A 16,905-nucleotide genomic window follows, 5' to 3' on the forward strand; every position below is an offset into this window, starting at 1 on the left:
TTCTCCGCCTAGAGGTAAAGGTATCACCAATAACACGCTCTAACCAAGCCGCTAGAAAGCAACTAGCATCAGGCAAGCGGCACCGGTCGCGTGCCATGAGTCCTTAGATGATATTCCGGTCGTTTCCTTAGTTAAACCATCCCCATTCCACTTGTTGTTTAGAACGTGCATATGTGCCCTCATAGAATGACAGACCGTGTAGTATCTTTCCTGGAACAGCTAAATAGAGACGGTTCATTTGTACCACCGCCACGGCAGCCACACGCACAAGAATTGACGTCCTCCGCTGCCTCGCGCTGGCCTGGCCACTGGCAGCTCGGGCAGAACACGTCAGAATAGTTCGAAAATTGTGGGCATTCGGGCCACAAGATTAAGATCAGTATTATCATAAGAGTAAGGCGCAGTCCTCTTCTCACTACAGGTTCCTTTTGAAGTTATCTCCTATCCACGTTACAGACACCCGATTAAAATCCTTCACGACTGTCCTCGCGTGTCAGCAAGCCCGCTCTCCAGTATGCAGAATGATCTGCATTCTGATTGGGCTAGCACCTGTCTGTGTGATAAACCTTGTGCATACACTGGCGACGAACCAGGCTCGGAAACGTGTGTGTTGTTAACTGCTTTGTAGAACGTGGGTATACCAAGCGTAACAAAAAAAAGAACAGAGGACATAGGGGAAGTCGTATTACATTAACTGAGTAGAGTCGCCGCTGGCAAAGAGGCCGCATGCGGCTCGCGAGCACGCGGGCTTGCCACTCCGCGCTAGATGGAATAACAATATATCTATGCAAGAAGATATATGAGGAATACACTAGTTGTTAGAAAATGTACTGGCCAAGCGTGCATTACTTCTGCTAATTTCACAAACCAACTGTTGATTATTAAAAATACAAATCTGTAATTACACTCCCTTTGTTTCGCTGAGCGGGTGCTCATGGAACTGTCGGGCACCGAGGGGCGGGTGCAGCAGTGAGCGAACAGAAGCATGCGCTTGTCTACGCAGGAATGTCTGTGTGTGCGAATTACAAAGAAGAGCCGAGGAAACTCCGATACTTAAAACATCTCTTATTTACCCTCCTTGTATGAGATCATATTTAACCTCCATACTTCTCTTCACCTCCTCTACAATCGAGACTTATTGGTCCTGACTTTCTCTTTTCTTACTTGTAAGACAAATGTACGCATTAGTTGATTAATATGTTGTCAAACTGCACTGTAAGTTATTCTGTATATTAAGGGCGTCTACCACCACTGAGGGTCCCTTTTATTAGATTGTAGCGCCATAAACTCTATGGGATTATTTATCATGAGGTTGTGAAGTGGGGTATAGCCCCTCTGTGAAAAATGCCCTTTTCTGGTTCTCGTGTGGGCATGCTATAATCCTTTGTATGTGCCCCAGGCAGGGCTAGCACTCATAATACTGCGGTATATATTGCGCGATCAGATGAAACACAAAAATCAAGAAGATCGCTCCCAGTCTCTCTGAGAAGACATAGCGAGAGACACATCGCCTCGGTCGGTCTTCCGGTTAGTTTCGCGGATCAGATCTGCGGAAAACACAATAAACGCGCTCTCAGCGAGTGGGCAGATAAGGAATGGGCGTGGATAATGGGTCAGCGGAAGCGAGCGAAAGGTGTGGTGCGAGACAAATAGAGAAAATCTAAGTCCTTCTATATACCTAAATCTTGAAGTAATGGTCACATCATTCATTCTCTCAGTACTCGGAGGCGCGGAGTTGAAGGTTCCTTTCCGTGGTGGTGGTGTGTGTGTGTGTTTCAGTCTAACGCGTGTCTGATGAGGAACTGCAGAAGCTGCTGTACGCACAGAGGAGTCAAAGATTACACAGAGGCAGCAATACCTCCCTAGCGGAGTTTGTGCCTTGGTCCCGTGCTGTCAGAGGACAGCTGAGGTGTGATATGAAGAACTGTATGCTCTATGACACGAGACAATATTCTAAGAGTATCACTTCTGATTGATGAATATGACCCTACAGAGGCTGGTCCAAGCTGGGCTGCCACCAAACAGAAGAACCTGAGGACCAGGAAGTGGAAGCCCCAGATACATCCTAACTCAGGTACTCTCGGTTGCCTCAATAGTCCCATGTTAGCGTTAGGAACCGTTCTAACCAAGTGAAATGAAACCGGAGCTCCACCGTCGCCGCTCAATGCAGCATGTTAAGTGCCGTTCCAAGGTGCGTTGCCAATAGTCCATTTAGCTTAGACTTCTACCGAAGGTGAAATTACCGGAGTACGTCAGTGCTAGCCATGTTAAGTGCCGTTCCAATCCCAATGAAGGAAAGGAAGGTTTCAAAACTTCCTTTATAACCTCCTTTTAGCTAGGAACCACTGGACACCTTACCGAAAGAGAGGAGAAAATGTTGCCCACAATGCCTGCGACCGCAGCATCGTGCGTCGACATAACAGTCGGCCGTGATCCGGAAACAACAGATTATGACGGAGAAATTATAATCATGAAAGTTACGTGCTTATTAGGCAATTTAAAAAAAGTATGTGGTACCGTTGCCAAAGTGCTTTGTTTTGAACGTTCATCAGTAAATAATCAAAGAAATATGAACGTTAGTTTTTACGGGAAATGATCAATAAAGTCCACATTCTATCTGAGCTGTGTGGGGTTGTTCAACTTTTAAAAGATTTTTGAAGGGATAAGTACACAGTGACAGTGTTATAAGGACTAACTTTATAATAATTATTTGTATTGGATTTTAAGTATCTTTCTAAATCATACGTATTGGGATCATTTGTAGTTAAGGGAGCCTGAGGGAGAGGTGAAGAGCATAGTTCATTTCCTTTTTTATTTATCAATTAAAATGGTCATGAAGAATATGCTTCTCTGTCTGTACCACGTGTCTAAAGCATAAAGCAACAGCTCAGGGCACGTGCGAGTCCCTAGGATGATTGCGTCGTCTTATTGAAACATCCATGTTGTAGTCCCTGGTATAGAAAATGTAGTTACATAGTTTCCCCACAGCACAGACGCACAAAATGACGATCCGCGGCGCATCATAACACGTCAGATACGTGAAAATGCATCGATTCACTAAAGTACCGAGTCTCTCCCTAAGTCCTTTGAATTCCTCCTATCCACTATCCCTTAACCCCGTGACGTTTCACTCAGAGGTCAAGGAATAGGAGATAGGGTTAGCACTTAGGAGCTGATTTTTGGATTATCGGAATGCAACCCTCCACTGCCTGTGGTTAGAAAAGTCTTTGAAATAAAGATGACTTTCTCTCTGATTATCTCCACATTTTGATCACAGATATCTTAAGAGTCACGCGTTAATAGCACAATGGATTTCAGTGGATGGATGCCCCATTGATATGCCTTTTGGTGGGGACCTTGGCCCTTTCTCATTTCGTCAAATCCCCCTCCTCGACTCCTCGACTCCTCGGTCCTCCGTTAGTGACCCGGAAATGAATTTCAGCGCGCCATGTTGAAGGACATCTCATTTCTCTAAATGCACTTCGAGGACCGAGGATCGAGCGTCGAGGAGGCTCTCTGGAGGAGCTATAACCGAGGATACACTGATGGGTCCTCCACGGTCCTCCACGGCTCCTTCGTAAATGCATTTCCGGGAACAGAGATGTTTCAAAGAGTCGTGACGCACGACCGGACTTATCTCAGCCAATGACAGCTCTGCATGCATCCCCTGGATATTATTTTATTAACTGCTTTCATCGCGACGCAATGTTTACAGTGAGAACAGCTGTGAGGTCCGTGCAGAAAGCAGAGCAGTGTGTATAATATATATCACTCAGTATAAGAGGCCTACTCTCTTTATTTGCTTTAGTTTAGTAGATATCTACAAACAAAGAGTCAATATTTTTCTAAAACCATTTAGTGCTTCACGTAATAAAATACACAACGGCTGTAGCCTGATTATATGCTTTAGGAGCTGTAGGTGCGTGCTGTGGTATAGTGTGTAGGTGTGTGTGGTACAGTGTGTAGGTGTGTGTGTTGTACAGTGCGTAGATGCGGCGGAAGGACGGGTCTCAGTTGGTTTGGTGTCCTATACTTACTTTTAATACTTGTAAATAAAACTTTTGGCCCGTAATTTCAATTCCCCATTGTAGCGACCAGAGAGGGACTAACCGTCTGCTGCTTCCCCTCCTCTCTCCTCGGCTCCCCTCCTCGGCTCCTCCGCTCGCATCTCCTGTGGGCGGGACTAAGTCTCGAGGATAGGAGTCGAGGAGGGGAGTTAGAGAAATGAGAAAGGGCCCTAGAGTGTGTTGATAATATTTATATAATTTTGGAACTAATAAATACAAAACAAATCATAAATAAATATTAGGAACATAGTAATATTTTTAAAATGTGTTATAAGTAATAAACTGTATAAATAACAGGCTTAAGGAAGTGTCTTAAAATGATTTAATCAATCAAATTAGTTTCTGAAGAAAATGTGTTCATGTTTGATTTCTGGACTACAATAGGAGGTAGAAACCCTATTTTTTTCCCTTAATGAATATGTGTATACATTCATAGATTTGCATGTTTTTAATGTTTTTAATTTATGCATAAAGTTATAGACCATTTGTAACAAAAATAAATGTTGCGTATGCATAATGGTATACTTTATTGTCTTTCAGTGTGGGAGTGGATTCAGAGCGCCCAAGGTAATCTGGATTTATATATTATAAGTGGTCTACAACAGAATATCACAACATTGAAATACAACTTGTTACAACCTGCTGATTCTTACAATATTCCTGAATTTGAATCCTAGTCTCGGTGCGGTTGGACATCAGAACCTGTCATCCCTGGCTGGATGTGTCCTCAGATTGCCTGAAGGTCCGAGAGGCAGCAGTGTCCTCCACTGATGTCCCAAACTACAGCCAACAGTCTGCTCAGAGGCCCTGTGTGCTGGGGGACATTATCATCACTGAAGGGAGACACTACTGGGAGGTGGAGGTGTCCCCTAAGGGCAGCTGGAGAATAGGTGTGGTGTCAAAGACTGCTCCCAGGAATCTAAAGTTCACCATGACTCCCAGAAGTGGATACTGGACCCTGTGGAGGGGCACCAGTCTGTGGGCCTGTACCGAGAGACCCACTAAGCTGCAGAGGGCGGCTCCCCCCCGAGTGATCGGGGTGTTTGTGGACTCTGAGGAGGGTCAGGTGTCTTTTTATGATGCTGAGAGAAGGATTCACATTTATACTTTCTCTGACGTCTTCAAACACAGCCTCATCCCTCTGCTCAGCTACCTGGATGGAGACACGCTCCTTAAAATCATCCCAGCACAGATTTCAGAGAAGATGTGACTAATATGAATCAATGTGACGAAATCAGACATCGTGGTCCTAGAGGAATATTGACCTTGATTTCAATATAGTAGATTCAAATCTGAATACTATAGGACCACCTTCTTTGACAACTTTATTTGCCAATGTTCTCGTGTTTCTTTACTAAATAAAATGAAATGGAATCATACACAATTTTTGGTTTTGTTATTTAGACATACACTGACACAATGAGTTTATACTCATTAAAAATAGTTTTGTAAAATCCAATGCATTATGTAAACAGAGGTAGCATAGTGCACACAATATGTTACTGATCATAATTGTAATGTTTTTTTTATTTAATTTTTATTTATTAATATTATCATTATTATTATGATTATTATTATTGTTATTATTGTTATTGTTGTTGTTTTCATAAGGGGTAGCCTCGTGCAAACAATAAGTTACCTTCATCATTTTCATGGTGTGATTGTTATTATTACGAATAATATTGTTGTTGTGGTTATGTAGTTATTTTTATTGTTATAACAATGGCTAATTCAACCAGCTGAATCATTGTGGATGTGCTAGCGGAACCTTTGTGTGGTCGTGCGATCCGGGGGGGGGGACTCTTTATCTGTTACACATTGAACGGCAACGTCTGAACGTCACAACAAATCCCCACAATGGCGGAGGGAAGTGTTTTGGTTGAAGGGTTGTCCTTCATGGACCCTTTTAAAGGGTTTTTGTTGACATATTTCATGCCAGAGTCATGTTACGACGAGTTCTTTCTCAATTTCAACTTGTTGGACGGTAAGTGGCTCCTTTGTATTAAATACCGGAAGTTTATTGAAGGGAAAGACACTTGAAGATGTTGCAATGCGTCATGCTGATAATAACTCAGAAACATGCTGTACATTCAACCTTAGGTCAGCAGACGGGTAGCTGCTATCGGGTCGTCAGTTTGTCAATTTTTAAAAACGCCGAATTCATAGTGCATTTATTCAGAATGTCATTTAAATGAATCATGAGTCACTTCATTTGACAGCAGTGGAGAGTGTCTCCACCTGTTTTTCTTTGCCAATGTGTTGTCATAACTTTTATACCTGGTTTATGTTCACTGGAAACTGACCTGACATCAATCATTGATCGCCACAGTGAAGAACAAGACAAAACTGCCATATCCGAGATCAAGAGCCAAGCCTGACTAAATCAATGGTTAACACTGATCAGACTTATTCTAACTTTATGACAATATTCCTTAATGCCTACTTAAGCACTGGGTGACATGTCCCTTCCTTGCTTCATGAACACACACACTATTTTTTATTTTATTACACACTGTCCTGCAGCTTCATTACTCCTAGAGCCTGTATGTTAATGAATCCGCGGCTGCAAATAGTCCCAAACAAATGCACTCTTTCCTCCTGTTCATGAAACCTTTTGCGTGTGTGTTTCTGTGTGATCTATGACAGCCAGCTAATCTTTTTATATTTCTTAATTTCAGTACCATGTCTCAAGATTTTACTAAGCAAAGGCCTGGGGATCGGCATCATCCTGGGATCAGTGATGGGTAAACCTCATCTCCACTTCTCTTTATATGTGTCTGTGAAATTTTTAGTGAATTTCGAAAATATTTTAGTCATTATTGTTTTTGTCGTTTTGTAATTCCTTTATGTTCTCCCTTCTTTACAGTGAAACTGCCTCAGATCTTCAAGCTGATGGGATCAAAGAGCGCTGAGGGGCTGAGCTTCCAGACCATCCTGCTGGAGCTGCTGGCCATCACAGGAACAATGGCCTACTGTATCCACAACAAGTTCCCTTTCAGGTTGGGACGCAACGCAATGCAAATCAACCGTTTGAACTAGAGATTAACACGGTGCTCTCTGACTTCTGCCTCTGTAGTTTGATATGTTGAGTAACATGTGGCGGTTGTTTCCACAGTGCCTGGGGCGAGGCTCTGTTCCTCATGCTGCAGACGATCGTCATCGGCTTCCTCATTCAGCGCTATGGAGGGAACACCAGCCGAGGTAAGACTGCGTAGAGGACAGCAGCACTTCCCGCTCTTCCGACATGCCCCGCCCCTTTTGGGTGGAAGCAGCCTTTCTGATTTGACGTTCTCCCCCAGGTCTGCTGTTTATCGTGGTGTATGTCGGGCTGCTGATTCTCGTGCTGTCTCCGGTCACCCCCCTGTCCGTGGTCACCTACCTGCAGGCCTCTAACATGCCAGCCATCATCATAGGCAGGGTAGGACAAGACCTGTCATACATTTATAGTGTTGGAGCTATTCATTCTTTTATATACTTATTTGTTTTACTTTTTATTCATCGGCATATTCCATTAAACAGATACACTTTGTTCAGAATATAAACTTTACATATTGCAAAGGTAAATCACAACAAAAACAAGAAAATATAAAACTAAAATACAAAATTAAAAAATATATAAATAAATACAAATAAAGGAAAAAACAAAATCTTTTAGAGTTAAATTAAAGCTGATTACAAAGCAATGACTTGTACAGTTCATATTTGGTCATGGGTCGAATAAGACAGGGATGATTTCCAAATTCTTCTTTTCTGTTGCATTATTTAATAGTTAAGCATTCATTTTATTGCTCTTTTAATAGAATAAATGTAACGCCACGACGGCAGTTAGATTTGTTATAGTTTGTTATGGTTTGAGGACAAATAACTGCGACATACAGTCATACACTTTTGACATTTAACATTTGAATCATTATTCAACTAATTTAGTGATTGCTACCTGTTTCCATGCTGTTTGTCTCAGCTGATCCAGGCTGTCTCTAACTTCCGGAATGGACACACTGGCCAGCTGTCTGCCATCTCCGTCTTCCTGCTGTTTGCCGGTTCCCTCGCCCGCATCTTCACCTCTCTACAGGTAACATAAAATGTCTGTTTCCATCTTTCATTTCCTATAAAAATTCCCATGTTGAAAAACTCACTTTGCGCCATATTGTCCTCTCACAGGAAACTGGAGACACGCTGATGGCCCTCACCTACGTCATATCCTCCACCTGTAACGGCATCATCGCCCTGCAGGTGCTCTACTACTGGAACAGCTCTCCAGAACACAAGAAGAAGAAGAAAAAGAAGAGCGAGTAGGCAAAAGGACAGTCGCTAAACTTGAATCAACGAGCAACACTTTTCTTTTCATATTCAACTATCTCAAAGAAGTGTCTTTAAAACTTGAATTGACAGAGACACTGGGAAGTATGGGGCATTGATTCTGCTGGACCAACCCTCGAAGGAAGGATGGGAACATGACATGCTGAGCAGGCTTTATGATTGACAGTTATCTGTTCTGTTGGTGGTGTGTATCTGTCCCGCTGTGCAATACACTGTTATCACATTCCTCTTATCCAGTTTTCCTCATTGCTGTCGGGCTCGTATTTTCAAATGTTTTGGAACATGTTTGGCTGTTGATTTTTCAAATCCAGGTCCTGTATTTGCAATACTAATCAACAAGAAAAACTTTTTGGGAAATTATTTGAAACGGTTTTGGATGCATGTAAAACTGATTTGTTGTTTTATCATTTCACATAAACAGAATTCCTCACAAGCCTCTGACTTTGCAAGATCTTTTCTGTGGTCTTAATTAGACATTTTTTTATGGAGTTTTAAATATGTAAAGTATAATGCACATTTCCAGTATTTCTGAGTTTACAAATCACCTTTTACTTATTAAAACGAGTACTGACTAGTTATTATTTCTGATGCTAACATGTTTCTCAATAACTACACAGATAACACTTACCCACCTTATGACAACATTGTGTCTCTTACCGGAGGAAAGTCCATCATGTGACATGGAGTTTCCTCTGGTAAGAGAACTTGTTTGTCCTGAAAGTGCCTGTTTTCCTGTCAGTCAACAAAGAGTAGAGAGTTACACTAAGCTATGGTGACTGGAAATATTACATCAGTAAACTGCATATCTATAGAAGGGATTTACATTCTTAAAGTTACACATATTATTGTCTTTACAGCACTAACCTTGGCCCTGTTGTCCATTCTAACAAAGACAACAACACATTATATATATATATTTATTACTCTGAGGGTGGGAGTTTACCAGAGCTAAATTAGTTCCAAACAATGTCATATCATAAGTTAACATTTCTATTGTTTTTGTTGAGGTCTTTCAACCCTAATCCATCTCCATATACAACAAGATAAGCTAGAATTTAATTCTTAATGTGTAAATTATTAGCAGCAAAAAACAAAACCTGAATCTATTTTATAATTAACACAACATAAAAACATACCAAGGCTGCGTCCGTGTTTTTATGTTACAAATTCGAAGCATAAATTGAACAGAATTAGTGGAATATGAGTCTTTGGGATGCTTTGAGCTAGCTGCTAGTATTTCACAATGAAAATGCTAACAAATAAATAGTTACCATTAGCATAAGCATAACAAAAGCTAAATTGCCAGCTAAGACTAGCTAGCTAGCATTGGTTAGCAATGTTAAGGAAGATTCATGTAAACTGATACTAATTAAGTTGCTAATGTTGGCTTATGTGTTACTAGAAAACAGAACACATTAACAGTCAGCTACTTGGAGCTACACTGAACAACTGCAACATTGACTTAAATTAAAGGTATAGAATAAGAATACTTTTATTTGTCCCACAGAGGGGACATTTGCATTTGTTACAGAAAGAAAAGGGCCAAAGACAGCTTAATATTAACCAAGAAGCAGGCATAAAAAAATATTCAAACACAATTTACAAAATACACAGTTCTGAAGATAAATCAGCCAGGTCTATATTGCACAGCTATTAATTGCATATATATTGCAGATATTGCTCATCATTGGTATTTCACAACAAGGGGTTTTATAGCATAGTCATGTTGTTATATCCAAGGGTCTACCAGGGACACATTTCATATAACTGTATTAGGTTCATTGAAAGCAATAATTTTAAGTTAAAATTATATTTGCTTTCAACTAACCTAAAAAAGTTATGTTAAATGTGTTGACGTGATACATTTAATTAAAGTTAATGTTTGAGTTTTTTCAGTAGGCCTATAACTTCTAATTATTTGTCTATCACAAGATAGTCACACCCCCAAAGCATTGTCTCTTTCCTTCTAAATGGGACCAGAACTGACGAAATGAACATCCTGCTGCATTGAAGAAGACTTCAAATAAGTTTGTGAGACCATAAACTCATTAGGAAAGGTTTACTGTTGTTATAAATTAAGTGAGAAGTATTGTCTTTTTCCTCATAGACTTCTATACAATCAGACCCTCTACTGTAAAGGTATGTTTTTGGACAGCAGCTGGTGGAGGAGGGACAGTAGGAAACGTGGGTTTGAGGGGGGCAGATGGCTGGAGAGCTGGAGGAGGGGTATACAGGGCCCCCCACCCTCAAAGCAGCAAAAGAAAAGAGTCGACTGGTTTACACTGACCATCAGAATGTATTTTCCATGCTGTGAGAAAAAGATTGTAACTTCAGTGGGACATATTCACACGCCACTCACTAACTGCCTGTTGCCATGGCTTGACTTGTCACCCCTGCCAAGGCGAGACCCTTACCTGTTGCTTCTCAGTCAGTGGGCTTTTGGGGACTGGCTGTGGGTTCAGATGTCTTCAGCTACGGTAATCAGATCAGCAAACAAGGGATGTCACTGGAAAAAATAAAGTCTTTTCAGCACACTTGAAGACATGTCTCCTTTCCTCTCCGTGCCGGTCTGTTCCCCTAGAAATTAGAATAGTGCGGGATCCTTCCCTGCTCTCTGGTTTCAACAGAATGAATGCAATGACCCCTTGTGACAGCAGAGGCTGCTCTTGCAGTTAACTGGGAATACACACACACTCAAACCACCACTCAAACAGAAGGCTGGACATTTCCCCACTCACCACTCACTGTTTCTTATTACATGTAAACCAGTGGCGAGCCGCCAGGGCCCTCTAGGCCCTCTGTGAGGGCCTAAGATATTCTAAAAAATAATATTTGAAAACATTTTTAAATATTTGTTTTAATATTTTTTTGTTGTTACATTTTTCATTAGTTTTACCAAAAATAACTTGATTTAATTGTATTTAAAATAACATTTCCAAAGAAATAAATCCTTTGAATCTGCCTGTTCAGTTTCTGTTGGAATGTGAAGGGTGGGGGGGGGGGGTCAGAGGGCCTTGGTATAAAAGTCACGGCTCGCCACTGATGTAAACTGTATGTTCACATGTTGAGTATAATCAGCTACTTTACTGTTGCTCACAGTTTACCGGGCAGTTATAGATTCAACAATGGCTGTCACTTTAGATTTCTCCCAACTTAGCTTTTGTTTTTACATGCCTTTTGTGCTCAGAACTCTAATAAATGCACAAGTCATTTGCAACCAATTAACAACAGTAAAGACATATTTTATTTAAGAAAGACATACACATCTATCATCGTGTAGAATGTGAATGTGTTTACAAGAAGATCACTGAAAATGTAGTTTTTCTGTGTTTTCCCTTCAATACCCACTCATTGCAACTTAACCATGATTTAACTTTGGTTTGTGCATGGTTCTTAGTTCTTAGTTTCTTGTCTCAGTTCTCTTTAATTGCTCTTATTTGGTTAAGATTAGGAAACTATGGAGTTCTTGGTTTAATATACAGAGTTAAAAAAGACAAGTTGCATAGTTAAATCAGGAAACTCTTTACTTAAGTTACATTTATTCAACGTTTTTTTCAAAATTCCAACTATTAATACTACTCAGAGGTGGGAAGAAACTAAGTACATTTACTCAAGTACTGTACTTAAGCAAATTGATTTGCTACTTTGTACTTTTACCCCACTACAATTCAGAGGTAAATCAAGTACTTCTACTCCACTACATGTTTTTAATACCTTTAGTTACTTTACAGATGTGGATGACTGATGTGAAATCTAATCAAGTGTTAAATCAGACTTTAGTTCCACCTGGAGTAAATTCACAAGTTCACAAAGTCATTCAAACTAGCTGCACCTTTACCAGCTTTGAGAACACTTTAATGATCAATCATTATAAAACACATCATATATATTATTCTGAAATGGACCAATCTGCACAATGACTACATTTACTTTTGGTACTTTAAGTGTGTTTGATGCTAATAAATGTGTACTTTTACTTGAGTAACATTTTGGTTGAAGGACTTTTACTTACTCCTACACTCTGGCACTTCTACTTTTACTCAAGTACAATATCTGAGTACTTCTCCCACCTCTGATACTACTACAAATATTGAAAATCTACTCCCAGTACATAGGGAGATAACTGATAATTGTATTTTTATGGGAAATGATTATCCTATAGCTCCATAGCTGCCTCTGTTGTATGCATTAGCTCACATGCAAACATAAGTAAAAGGATCATGGTTGGCTCATCTGATGCTATCTAGCGATCTTACACTACGTAAAGACGACATTCCCTATATGTCAACACCATAGAGAGATGCACAATGTGTACCACGTATGTTCCAAAACTACTAAAGATGTGGGCTTTCAATATGGTTGCCAGAGGGTGTGTTTCATCACCTGCATCCCCATTTAACTTTCTATTGAACAGGCCTTTCTTCACCATACTAATGGGTGCGAGCCAGAGTTCAGGGAGGGGACAGAGCAGGTTGAGATCAACAACAGCAAAAGAAGAAAAGAAAGGGAAACCTTGCTTTTAATGAGAGCGATGTGGTGGGAGCCGAGGGAAGACTAGCCGCAGTTTGGCTCGTATCTGATTGTGGAGCGGAGATGGTACTGATTGGTGTGTTTGCTGCCCGATCACCTGCCTCTTTTCATCTTGGGAGGTCCTTCTTCACTCTGCAGCTCCAGACTAGACTCACAACTCAATTTTTGTTCCGTCTAAACCTTGCCAAAACCAATATTGCCCGGACTGGTTCAGAAGATTTAAGGGTCATTCATAACATTCTAAACTGCAGTCACATTAGTTGAAGAAAGGATAAAGATCAATTATGACGTCCACCCTGAAATGTAACAAAGGATGTCAGATCAGGACAAATCCAGGCATTATATGATATTAAATTATTAGCTATTAATCTCCGATGTTTTGTTCATGGATAACATAAAAAAAATGCTTACTTGTGAACCGTTAAAGCGCATATATAGGTCCTCAGGCATGTTGATGACGCAGAAAGGCAGTTAACTTTAGTTCAATAAAATTCACTTAAATAAAACATAATTAAATGATTTGAATATTAAAAGCTAAATCCCCCCAGGGGCGCCAGTTAATACCTGGATGAGGGCCCCACATTTGGTAGACGCAGCCCTGCATTTATCTACTGTGATTTAGCATAAAGCCAAAAAACACCTGAGTGGGACTATAGAAAACATACTCTTTTTAAAACCTGAAATAGAGGCAAATCTTCAACCTAAAACATATAACTAAATAAAGTCTCAACATGCTGAATTTTGGGAAAAAGCTCATCTACTCTGTCTTGAAACTAGAAATAAAAAGCAACACAAAATTAAAGGAATGAAACACAACAAACTGTGTTTATACTGCACAAGGAGACCATGAAGCATTATTAAACATAGACAGAAATGTTTTTGTTCATTCAAATCAAACATTTGCAGTGTAATTTAAAGCTTTTCCAGCACCTTTGACTAACTTCCAAAACAATTCAACAGGTTGTTTGGCTTTGAAGCACTGCATACATCGTGCGTTTAAACGTTTATCGCACCTGCGATCTGTTTCATGTGTGGGCTGTTCACAACAAAGTAATCAGCGCACTGCCGTTCCCATCTCCTCGGACTATCTGAAAACCCCATGCTGAATAGAGTCAGTGGGGTGGGTGGAGGAGAATGGAAACATTAATGAAGATGAAATGTGCCGACAGTCCTTTCACATGCAAGCTCCATGCTAAGTGAGGTAAACATCTGTTTATCAGAACATCTAAACATGCAGGGGAAAATAACACAGCCTACACAAAACAGGAGTATTTGAACACTAAGAACAGTATTTCTGCCATTGTATTCCACAAGTCAAAAGGTACCTAATGTTGTTATTATTCAACTAATTATAATTGTGTTCATACAACAAGTCTCAATGTGGAATGTGTTATTGATAAGGCTGAATAAATTGGTATATTACTTTTGTTGTTGAAATACGTGATTTATTTTGTTCAGTAATTATTGCTTGATAAATATTTGATAATTGTTTTGTTTTTCTTGCCTCAAAGAGTTTTTAATTGATTACCTAGCCATCTAAAAAACAGCATGCTCCATCTGTAAAACAAATGTTCCAAGAAATGAAAACTCACAGCATGACTCAACAATACTTCTGCTTCTTTTAATTTGAACTTTCTCAAAACTTTTTCTTGAATGTCCAGCTCCAATCATAATGATAGTTCCAACAATGTGCAATGTGCAAAGGTTAACATCTGAGTATTTAAAAGAAAAACACTTTCAAATCACATTGGATTTGTAATTCCCCCAGTGTAGTTGACAGATTATTGTTTAAAATAATGGATTTTTTCAGATTGTACCTTTTCTTTACACCAATATGTGATCCAGTGATTTTGGCCACACTCATATTGATTGACACTTCTCTAAAAATAGCTAACAACTCATAGACGTCTGATACAAATACTTATTTGTTTGTATACTTACAAGCCAAAAGGTTTGGAAACAGGTTTAATATTCTATTTATTTTGTATCATATAAATGTATATTCTTCTTTAGTTCAGAAAAATGTGGTAAATGCCATATTTCCCTTAGAAGTGTGGTACATTTTCAGACTAAAGGCACTCATTGAAGCCCTTCCATAATGTTTTCAGTCTCCGTTTCTGTGGGTTCCCATGAACAAACACCTGTAATCATATGACTTATGTTTGGTTCAATCTTAAGTTACAAACACAGAGAAAACAGAAGCTTCACCACTCCTTAAGTCCTTCCTCCTCCCACATACCCACCTTCTCCTCACCTCAGGGTGTGCCTCTCCCCACCTTCTGCAAACACACCTCATTAGAGTTACCTGTCAGTCACTCTGTCAGGGCTTAGCAAACACTTCCTTCTATTAGTGGCAGTGGGCCTGTACCTGCTGACAGCATACTGGCCGTCATGGTGGTCTGTCTGATTTTCTAGAAAAGGAACTCAATCCAAATATATATTTTTGGTAGATTGTTGTTTCCACATATCCTCCCTCCTTTAATGGAGGATGTGACTTCTGCAGTTCTCAGACAAAACATTGATCCTTATCTTACCTTTAGCACCCGTCAGCCTCGCTCTGTTCGTGTGTGTGTGTGTGTGTGTGTGTGTGTGTGTGTGTGTGTGTGTGTGTGTGTGTGTGTGTGTGTGTGTGTGTGTGTGTGTGTGTGTGTGTGTGATTGCCCTGCTAGATAAGAGTTGTGTCTGGACTCCTGCAGGAATGCAGCAGGTATACGTATTAAAACCTCCTTTCGAAGTGTGTGCTCTCCTGCAGCAGTGTTGCCAAACTCATTTCTGTCTTTTTGTGTTGATATAATTCCTAATTCCTCCTCTTGCCTGTTGGAATTCTCATTGAGGACAGAGACAACAGCAGCATATGAATGAGAGCTTGACCTGCCAGTGAGTGAGCATAAATTAACTTCCAATCCACTCTGCAGAAACATGCAGGTTATGACTAGATTGTGTGTCACCACAGTAAATGCCGATTGGCACTTAAACCCCCTGTTGGTAAGCACCACCTGATTCTCAGGCACACACTCTCACACACACAGCCTGACCACAGTTCTTTGTGGAGACTTTTAAGTCACTCTCGGCAGATCCATGGCAACCACTTGTTGAAGCCTCACTGCTTGTTGCTAAGTGATGGGATGTATTGGACCAGAAAATCCTTCCATTGACACTCACTCCACCCCCTTCTCCACCCCCTTCTCCACCCACTCCTCTCCCCACCCCATCCCTCCCCGCCCGTGGACAGCAGCCAAAACAACCCACATATATGCAGGAACTTCCGCTAGTTACAGGGCAAGAAAAGTTGGTTCTTTACCAAAATGTACCTAAAAGGTGAACATTTAAAGGTATTGTTCTACGTATTTGACATCCCCTTAAGATTAATTTAAAAAATACTTTACAACAGCAAATAAAGCAACGTTGGCTTAAAGAGTTCAACTGGTTTATATAGACATATCCAAGCTCAAAACAAATTTTTTGAAGCACCCTACTTTTATAATGCTCCCATGAGTCCTTTAGAAAGTTCCATAGGATCTTAATGAGGTTCAAGGGATCCTTGAGAGACTCAAGAAGCTCCAGTGGGGGTGCAATGATAAACAAAAGTAACACTCATTTTAATATCATTTTCAGATGCACCATTGTCCATTGGAACCATTGACACAATTAAAAAGGCTATGAACTACCATATTACCATCACCTGTTAAATGTAATCACTTTCAGACACAATTTGAGAAACTGCTTTCTCCTCAGACCCCCCCTGCATCTGTTCTCCTCCTCCTCCGGTTGATCCTGGTGCCCTCATCTTCCTCCCCCCTCCTCCCCCTCCCATCCCCTCCCCTCAGTGACCGATTAGCCGGTGCGGGGTTCTCTCCATTTCCATGAGAAAGGCGGCGGTCGGTGAAAGGGTTAAGCCAGAGGACGAAGCCCCCCAAAAAGCAGCCCTAATTTTCTGCCCGGCGGGGGAGTGGGGGGGAGCGGGGCGCGGGAACAAAGACGCCCGGGG

The 16,905-nt window shown here is 40.7% G+C and overlaps 2 protein-coding genes across 2 annotated transcripts; both read left to right on the forward strand.

Moving 5' to 3' along the window:
- The first annotated feature begins 1,935 nt into the window (after positions 1–1,935).
- LOC104962541 (E3 ubiquitin-protein ligase TRIM39-like) lies at positions 1,936–5,314 on the forward strand. Its single transcript, XM_010790989.1, has 3 exons — positions 1,936–2,074; positions 4,608–4,634; positions 4,745–5,314. The coding sequence occupies exons 1-3, from the start codon at positions 1,936–1,938 to the stop codon at positions 5,275–5,277; spliced, it is 699 nt and encodes a 232-aa protein (XP_010789291.1). The 3' UTR covers positions 5,278–5,314.
- A 569-nt stretch (positions 5,315–5,883) lies between these two features.
- On the forward strand, positions 5,884–8,822 carry mpdu1b (mannose-P-dolichol utilization defect 1b). Its single transcript, XM_010790981.1, has 7 exons — positions 5,884–6,051; positions 6,746–6,811; positions 6,934–7,066; positions 7,183–7,268; positions 7,367–7,485; positions 8,029–8,139; positions 8,229–8,822. Exons 1-7 carry the CDS (start codon positions 5,925–5,927, stop codon positions 8,361–8,363), a joined length of 777 nt encoding a protein of 258 aa, XP_010789283.1. The 5' UTR covers positions 5,884–5,924; the 3' UTR covers positions 8,364–8,822.
- Positions 8,823–16,905: the final 8,083 nt, after the last annotated feature.

The sequence above is a fragment of the Notothenia coriiceps genome, unplaced genomic scaffold, assembly GCF_000735185.1.
Source record: "Notothenia coriiceps isolate Sejong01 unplaced genomic scaffold, NC01 NC01_scaffold00034935, whole genome shotgun sequence".
Classification (NCBI taxonomy): domain Eukaryota; kingdom Metazoa; phylum Chordata; class Actinopteri; order Perciformes; family Nototheniidae; genus Notothenia; species Notothenia coriiceps.